General features: G+C 47.4%; 1 protein-coding gene across 1 annotated transcript; it reads right to left on the bottom strand.

Moving 5' to 3' along the window:
* Positions 1-533: 533 nt before the first annotated feature.
* LOC122730416 (progonadoliberin-2) lies at positions 534-5,209 on the bottom strand. Its single transcript, XM_043969540.1, has 4 exons — positions 5,088-5,209; positions 2,182-2,336; positions 1,775-1,834; positions 534-713 (listed from the first exon to the last, which is right to left on the bottom strand). Exons 2-4 carry the CDS (start codon positions 2,311-2,313, stop codon positions 678-680), a joined length of 228 nt encoding a protein of 75 aa, XP_043825475.1. The 5' UTR covers positions 2,314-2,336; positions 5,088-5,209; the 3' UTR covers positions 534-677.
* Positions 5,210-8,375: the final 3,166 nt, after the last annotated feature.

Raw genomic sequence — 8,375 nt, 5'->3', positions numbered from 1 at the left:
TGGAAGGTTGTTGCAATAGTCTTGGAGTGAGGAGATGAGCGCCCGTACCACCAGGATGGGGGCAGTGTCAGAGGAGAGAAGGGAGCTTAGATGAGAAATGTTGCAAAGGTGGGAATGGCAGGACCCGACCGCTGATTTGGATGTGTTGGAACGTGGTGGAGGGGGGCGAGGGAGAAGCTGAGGATGACATCTGAGTTTTGAGTCTGTGGGACTGGGACAAGGGCGGTACCCCCAATAGTAATAGGGAAGTGAGGGGGAAAGGAGAGTTTTTGGAGGGAGATGACGAATTCAGTTTTGGAGGAGTTGGATTTAAGACGTCTAGAGGACATCCAGTTTGAAAATCTCTAATAGGCAACTGGAAATAAGAGAGTGGAGGTTGAGAGATAGGTTAGGGCTAGACTGGTAGATCTGAGAGTCAACTTCATAGAGTTAATAATTGAAATGATGGGCGCTGATGAGATCACCAAACACACAGTTTTGAATATGGATGATGGAATCCATTTATTTATTACCTACTTTGAGCAATGCTCTAGGGCTACAAAGTTTGACCCGGCAAACCCCCTGTCCTCCAGGGGCTCAGAGGGAGAGAGGATGGACATGGATAACAAACAAGACTTTGAGAACCGCCAGAAGCTGAGGGTGAGGAGTCTGCTGGAAGGGGATGGAGTTGGGCTGGGCTACTTCTTCTGTTGCTGCTGGGCCAGAACATCTGCCTGCAGGGAAGGGAGAGAACAGCACCAATGACATTCATGATAGCAGGGTGTAGGTGTATTGTGTGAATGGGGAGCTAGCCTCAGAGGTGGGCTGGGCTCAAGCTGCTCCACTGTGAGCCCCCTTCAGGGCGCCCGCCTGCATCTTGCCGAGGAGCAGGTCAAGACCTGCATGGGTAGGGTAGAGGGAGTTTCCTTGGGGGTTCACTCGACTAATGAAAACACGGTGACAAAAATGAAGCCTGGCTTTGGTTCTTACAGTGCTTTACAATTTGCAAAGGGCTTTACTCTTTTCAAAATATTTCCACGTGTAAAATAATCATCTTTAGATATTGTGGGTTCATGGGACAGCATTCTAGGTGAGCAAAGAATTGGAAACAGAGGGGATGCCCATCAGTTGGGGAATGGCTAAACAAGCTGTGTGTATGAATGTGATAGAATACTACTGTTATGTAAGTAACAAAAAAGAAAACAAATAAATTCTAAATAAATAATTAAATCAGTTAATTAAAAAATTAATTAAAATCTTAAAAAAATCTTGCCTGCCTCACAGGAGTGCCCAGAGGATCAAGTAAGATAACATGTTAGAAAGCCCAACCTCCTTATTTTTACAGATGAGGAAACTGAGATTCAGAGAGCAACTTGCCCAAGGCCACACAGGTGACTATTGAACCCAGATCCTCCGTGGCTGACCTGAGGTCTCTTTCTCTCATATGGGCAGGAGAGATTCCATTTCCTCTCTTAGAAAAAAAGAGATTAGGGGGCAGCTAGGTGGCGCAGTGGATAAAGCACTGGCCCTGGATTCAGGAGGAACTGAGTTCAAATGTGACCTCAGACACTTGACACTAGCTGTGTGACCCTGGGCAAGTCACTTAACCCTCATTGCCCCACACATCAAAAAAAAAAAAGGAAAAAGGAAAAAAGAGATTAGGAGGGATGGGGCTAGATAAGGGATGGATGAGCCTGTAGGAGAAGGGCAGAAACAGTTTCCTTTGTCTCTGAGGGCTCTGGGTGAAGCAATGGTGGGCAAGGTGGGACAGGGAGGATGCAGGGCTTGCTCTCACCAGCAGCATCTTTAGCAGGGACCTCTCACCACCATCACAGGGCTTCCCTTCTTCAGAGGCCTGAACGGAGAATGGAAAGAGATGAAAGAGGGCCCCTTCTCCTTCTTTCTTGTCAAAGAGGAGAAGGACGATGATCCTGCCCCCCACCAAGCTTTAGAGGTAGAAGGGGTAGAAGGGCTGCCCATACCCATACTTCTGGCCTCCCCAGGAAGGTGGAGGTGGTTCAGGGGTCCAGGCTCCAGTGGGTGAGGTTTGGGCCAAGGAATCTGGCCTTTGAACATCATCTCCAGAACCAGACCCTCTAGCAGTGGAGAGTAGCCGTGTACACCCTGGAGAGCTACATGGAAAAGGAGGTGGAGAGAGTGATGGAGGGAGAATAAGGAAGGAGGGATAAACATCTCACTTACCTCTAGGCCTGGGATGCCATCCAGGGCCCTCTTCCCCCCAGGATACCAGCCATGGGACCAGTGCTGAGCATAAGAAATCTGGGTCCCTAGAACCAGCAGTGCTAAGAGCAGGAGGGGCCGTAGACAAGACATGGCAGGGAGGTTATCCAGGCTGTCTGGAGGGTAGAACACAGGGGCAGAAGAGAGTCACCAGGCCTGTTATCAGCAGACCATAGACATGGTGTTGAATGAGCCTGGGGTCAAGTTCTTGTTGATCTGTAGGAACTGTAGCTTTCTCATCTCTAAACTGGGGCCAGTAATACATTATTACTTAATCCCCTCCTGGCCCCAGCTTCCCCATCCCTCAGATGGGGGAGTCAGCTGGGAGGTCCCTCTCAGCTCTAGAGAGATGATCTTACAAAATCCCTTCTTGGGGGGGGGGGCGGCTTGGTGGCACAGTGGATAGAGCACTGGTCCTGGATTCAGGAGGACCTGAGTTCAAATCCAGCCCCAGACGCTTGACACTTACTAGCTGTGTGACCCTGGGCAAGTCACTTAACCCCCATTGCCCCACAAAAAAAAAATCCCTTCTTGGTGTAAAGGGGATAAGCTTCTCTTGCCTTTAGGAGGGAAGGTGGAGGGAGGTACCAGCTTCATTGAAGGGTTGGGGGGGTCTGGGAGTAAGTGAAGAGGAATTGAATTAGCTTTCTGGTTGGTCTTTCTGCCTCGAGTCTCTCCCCACTCCAGTCCCTCCTTCTATCGGTAGCCAAAGTAACTTTTCCAAAGCACAGGTTTGACCATGTCGTGCTCCTGCTCCAATGACTCCTTATTAATTCCTGAATCAAAGATACAATTCTCTGTTTGGCATTTAAGGCTCTTCATAACATGGCTCCTCCTACCTTTCCACTTTTTTTTTTTTTTGGTGAGGCAATTGGGGTTAAGTGACTTGCCCAGGGTCACACAGCTAGTAAGTGTCAAGGGTCTTAGGCTGGATTTGAACTCAGGTCCTCCTGAATCCAGGGCCGGTGCTCTATCCACTGCTCCATGTAGCTGCCCCTATACTCTTCTTTTTTAAAAGATGTTTTTATTGAGATTTTTTTTACATCACCATAGTTTCCCCAAGAATTCTTCCCTCTTTCTTTCCCAGCTCACAGAGTGATCCCATAAAACAAGTAATATTTGTGGGGGGGGGGCAACCGGGGTTAAGTGACTTGCCCAGGGTCACACAGCTAGTAAGTGTTAAGTGTTTGAGGTCACATTTGAACTCAGCTACTCCTAAAACAAGGCCCGGTGCTCTATCCACTGCACCACCAAGCTGCCCCAGTAAGTAATATTTTTTAAAGACAAAAAAGGAAAAAGGAAAAACTAGCATGACTGATCAATACATCGAAAATTCAGAACCTTTTTAGTCTTCTCACGTTTTACTCCCCTCCCAGCAATCTATGATCCAGAGATGCTGGCCTCCTTGAATTGTCCCCAGAGGTCCTTAACACACCTCACCATCTCCCTTTGCACTGGCTGCTCCCATCAACAGGATGCATTGCCTTCCCATTTCCTCTTCCTTCAAGTCAGTTCTAGGGGCAGCTAGGTGGTGAAGTGGATAGAGCACCGGCCCTGGATTCAGGAGGACCTGAGTTCAGATCCGACCCCAGACACTTGACACTTACTAGCTGTGTGACCCTGGACAAGTCACTTAACCCCAATCGCCTCACCAAAAAAAAAAAAAAAAGAGTCAGTTCTAATTGTTCTAATATCATCTTCTAAAGGGGACCTTTCCCAACTTCCCCAGCTGCTTTTCTCTTCCCCAAGGCTTCATGGCCTCCAGTCCCTTCCCTATTCTCATCATCCTCTTCTGAATTTTCTTTCGTTTATTTGAGCGGTCTTCCCCCAGAACCGAGCCCACTACATGGCAGATGTGCCCTGATAGGGCAGAGCACAGCTATACCGTACCCTGCTTCGTTCCAGACATTAGAGCTCTCGATTCAGTCTAAGACGGCATTAGTACTTTTGACTGCTGTATCCCATGATGCGTCTTCTCAAGTCCCCAAGTGAAATTGAAACCCGAGAATGTTAAGGCCTTCAACCCCAACGTCTATTGCTCTGGAAGCAGCGGGGCAGGGAGTTACTTCCACCAGTCAATGATTCACTCCTTGTTAGAGGGGCTCAGGGGTAGGGAACGGGAATGGTGGGAAGGAAAGCCCCGTTTCCCAACCCAGAAGATAGCATGTAAAGTGATGTATCAGGTAAGCAGTCGTGATGAAAAGCAGTTCTCCAGGGCAGATTTGTGGGAGACACCAAAATCGAAGAGGATAAAGGGAGCAGGGAAAAGAAATCTTCAATTAGGAGACGAGAGAGTGCGAGTTTCTTTCTGTCTCTGTAGAAACGGTGTCCCCCTCCCTCTCATTTGACTTCCTCCAATTGGTGAAGGAGAGAAGGGGTAAAGCAGTAAAATCTAGGGAAGAGACGGGTCCCAAGAAAACTGGAGAGAAGGGGACCAGAGACAGGAATCTTGGAAAAGGGGCAGCCGAATGGGAGGATGTTTGGGAGGAACCCCGGGGGAATGAGAGGGGACAAGGAAAGCTTTGGAGCAAGGGGAGAGGGGGACTGGGGGAACCCCAAAGAAAGGAGAGGTCTGAGGCTAGGGGAGAAAGGATGCAGTAGGTCTGGGACAAGGGACCTGGGGAGTGCTTGGGTGAGGAGTCCTAGATCTTTGGGAGAAGGGACGGGAAAACAGGAGGAGCCCTGTGGGCAAGGGGAGAAGGATCTTGGGGTAATTGGGATGGGCACAGAGGGAAACAAAACTTTGAAAGAAAGTGAGAGAGCCAAGGGATTGGGGGTCGGGTGGTTCTGAGTCTTCCCCTTAGGAAGGAATAGGAAAAGGAACCCAAGGACCTGGGCAAGGAGAGAAAGGCAGCAGATTTACTCACCTGAGAGTGGACTTGGACTCTGGCTTTGGTGACAGCAGCAGAGACTCGGACTCCAAGACTGGCCACTGGGAGTATTTATCCAGGACTGGCTCCACCCCACTTTCCCTTCTCCTTCTCCCTCCCCACTCCCCTTGCTGGGCTCAAACCAAGAAGGTGAGGAGAGGGCAGGGCAGACAGTCTGATCTGGGTCTGGATTTTAGGGGGAGGGATGGAGTAGAGAACATGAGCCAGAGGTCATGGGGGGTCAGGTAACTTAGTCACAAATCATCAGAGTCAGAAAGGTCCCTATCTGGGCTAACACTATGAGTAACCACCAACAAGAATTTATCAGAGATGCCCACTAGGTGCTCTGCACGGTCACTGTACAGATGGGGAAACTGAGGCCCAGAGAGGGAAAGGAGGTATGATTAACCCTACTCCTGCTTTTCCTTCTGATTTGATTTCTATTGTCAGTGGGAAAATCCAGTTTCCCACGTTTGAAACCTGGAATTTGTTCTTCCCTTCTCCCAAATCCACACTGGGGAGACCACTGAAATAGCCTCCCAAAGGACCTTTCTGCATCCACCCTGCTAAACTACCCTCCATAAATACTCAGAACAATCTTTCTTAGGTGGTTAAATCATTTCTCTGCTCAAAAATCCTTCATCACTCTCACCCGTAGAATCAAGTTCAAACCCCTTGGGCCTGGCATTCAGACTGTGGGCAGCTTGACACCCCCCAGACAGTTCAGTCTTAGCTCATATTACTGCCCCCGTTAGAATCTCCTCTAGAATATGATTCTCCCCCGTGCACAGCCCACAGTGTTCCCTAGTCATGGAATGTCTTCCCTTCTCTGCTTGCTGTCCTAGCCTCCAGTCAAATATCACTTCCTATATGACACATTCTTTGAATTTTTGTTCCCTCAAGAGGACCCTTCTTCTCTCATCCTCTTCTCTGAAATAACACTTTATTTTGTACTACTTGTATGTATTTACCATAGATTATTATGTTATTCTCTTACTAGATTAAAGAAGAGTTATGTGTTATTAGATACTGTTAGAAGTGATATATAATAATTCTTATTTCTATGGCATTTTAGAGACATCTTATTGGGGGATCTTGTTCAGGCATCAGCCTGAGGTCTGATTCTGTGACTGTCCCTTCCCTTGCTGGGACATTGACCGTTTTAATGCAGTTGAATTAGCTTCTTGGGTTATCATGTGATCCCAAGAGAAGTGAACTAAAAAGGGGACTGTGAGTAGAAAAGAGACAGTCCGTGAAAAGGCCTTGAGTTTTGAGGATCATCCACATACATTTAAGGAGTGGGATATAGATGATGCAGAAAAAGTGAAACTGTGACAAATGGTGGTCAGAAGAAGCTGGCTCAGGGTTAGGGCAAGTCTCTTGCTTCTCTGGGCCTCAGTTTCCTTATTTGTAAAGTGAGAGTTGGACTAGATGAAATCTGAGAACCCTTTTAGCTCTGACAATGTTCCTTTTCCTGGGGGTCCTGTTCAAAGAATAAAGGGAATGGAAGCCACAGGACAAGTGAGTCTGCACTCTTCCATCTCTCTCTACCAGTGTGAAAAGTGGGGTGAGGGGTCAAAGAAAAAAGAATAGTTAGGACTCTGAGTAGGCAGAGAGAAGCAGAGTCACATTAAGGATGACAGATCACCCCTTTTTAGAAGCAATGCATGGAAGTAGGATGACCCTGGAGACCCCTATTTTGGCTCTGCCTGAAAACAAGACATTCATTAAATGTTAAATGTCTCCCCGTCTTCCTTTCTCCCGTTGGGAGTTAAGCAGTTGTTTGCAAGGTTAATAGCCATGGCCTAGACTGTGTTTGTAGAACTGGAAGGGATGGGGAATTAGCTTTTCAATGTCCTAGGAAATAAAATGCTCCGCAGTGGACAGAGAGGAAGCAGGCAGATGGGGAGAGTTTGTCTTCATTTGCTAGCTCAGGAAACAATTTTTGTCAGATGATTTGGTAACTCTTGATAAGCACTTGCTGCTCTTTCCTGTCCCTTCTCCTCCCCAAGACCCTGACACTGTAAACCTGTGTGGGGTTGAGGGGGGGAGGGCGGAAAAGCCTAAAGCTTATGTCTAGAGCGTTTGAAGAATGCAGGTCTGCAATGTTTCTCAAGACAATATTTGCAAGGGACCAGGTATTTAGTGGGGTTTTTAATGGGGAGAGATGAAAGGGAGGTGAAGCCTAGGTTTTTGTGTTTGGAAGGTAGGTCTTTGGTGTCGGGGTTGGGGCAGAGACCAGATCTGCAGTGAGGGGTTTTTTGGGGTTTTTTTGCGGGGCAATGGGGGTTAAGTGACTTGCCTAGGGTCACACAGCTGGTAAGTGTCAAGTGTCTGAGGCCACAATTGAACTCAGGTCCTCCTGCATCCAGGGCCAGTGCTTTATCCACTGCGCCACCTAGCCGCCCCCGAGGGTTTTTTTAAAGAGGAGCAGAAGCCCAGGTGTGTCTTATTTTGGTAGGGCAGATACTGGGTCTGCAGTGTTTGGGGCCACAGGTCTGAAATACCTGTATGGGAGAACCATATAGGTTCCTAAAGAGTGGATGGCTCGGGCAGCTAGATGGCGAAGTGGATAAAGCACCAGCCCTGGATTGAGGAGTACCTGAGTTCAAATCTGGCCTCAGACACTTAACACTAGCTGTGTGACCCTGGGCAAGTCACTTAACCCCAATTGCCTCACCAAAAAAAAAAAAAAAAAAAGAGTGGATGGCTCTCCCTGAGGTTGAGGAGTGCTCTATCAACCTCAGTGTTTTCTTTCTTGGAGGGTCAGTCAACTAGCATTTATTAAGCACCTACTCTGTGCAGGCACTTTGCCAACCACAGGTTAACTCTGACCCCAGAGAAATGAAGGTGAGACTTTCCATGGGAAAGTTGTCCAGACTGTTTAGGCTCTAGCTCCTGGGAGTCCATTTTGTGTTTTGCTGTTGGCTGAAATAAAAGATGTCCTGTATCTCATTTTACCTATATTAATAGAAGTCCAAACAAGCAATATTCAGATGTACCCAGAAAAAAGAAACAGTAGGTAGGATCATGGACCAAAGAGATTTTTGAGGAAGCCCTAAGAGGAGATCCTATCCATGTAAAAACCTTGAGGCTGGGGTTCTGAACCATGGGTTACAACTGTAAAAGATGGGATGGGACCCATCAATGTGGTTTCATTGTTTTGATTTGAAATAATCTGAATAAGTATTTGAATAATTTGAAAGTCTTTTACATATAAAACCTTAAATATAGCAACAGAATCATAGAATTATAAAGAATTTCTTGCATTCTAAGGGATCTTCT

Source organism: Dromiciops gliroides, chromosome 6 (assembly GCF_019393635.1).
Source record: "Dromiciops gliroides isolate mDroGli1 chromosome 6, mDroGli1.pri, whole genome shotgun sequence".
In the NCBI taxonomy this organism is placed as follows: Eukaryota; Metazoa; Chordata; class Mammalia; order Microbiotheria; family Microbiotheriidae; genus Dromiciops; species Dromiciops gliroides.
The sequence above is the reverse complement of the archived record's forward strand: the minus strand, read 5'-3'. Positions and strand labels throughout refer to the sequence as shown.

Coding starts and splice junctions, on each gene's coding strand:
- LOC122730416 (XM_043969540.1), bottom strand. CDS start 2,313: ATGTCTTGTCTACGGCCCCTCCTGCTCTTAGCACTGCTGGTTCTAGGG. Junction 1,835..2,181: donor ATGGCATCCCAGGCCTAGAG/GTAAGTGAGATG, acceptor TTCTCCGTTCAG/GCCTCTGAAGAAGGGAAGCC. Junction 714..1,774: donor CCCTGCTAAAGATGCTGCTG/GTGAGAGCAAGC, acceptor CCTTCCCTGCAG/GCAGATGTTCTGGCCCAGCA.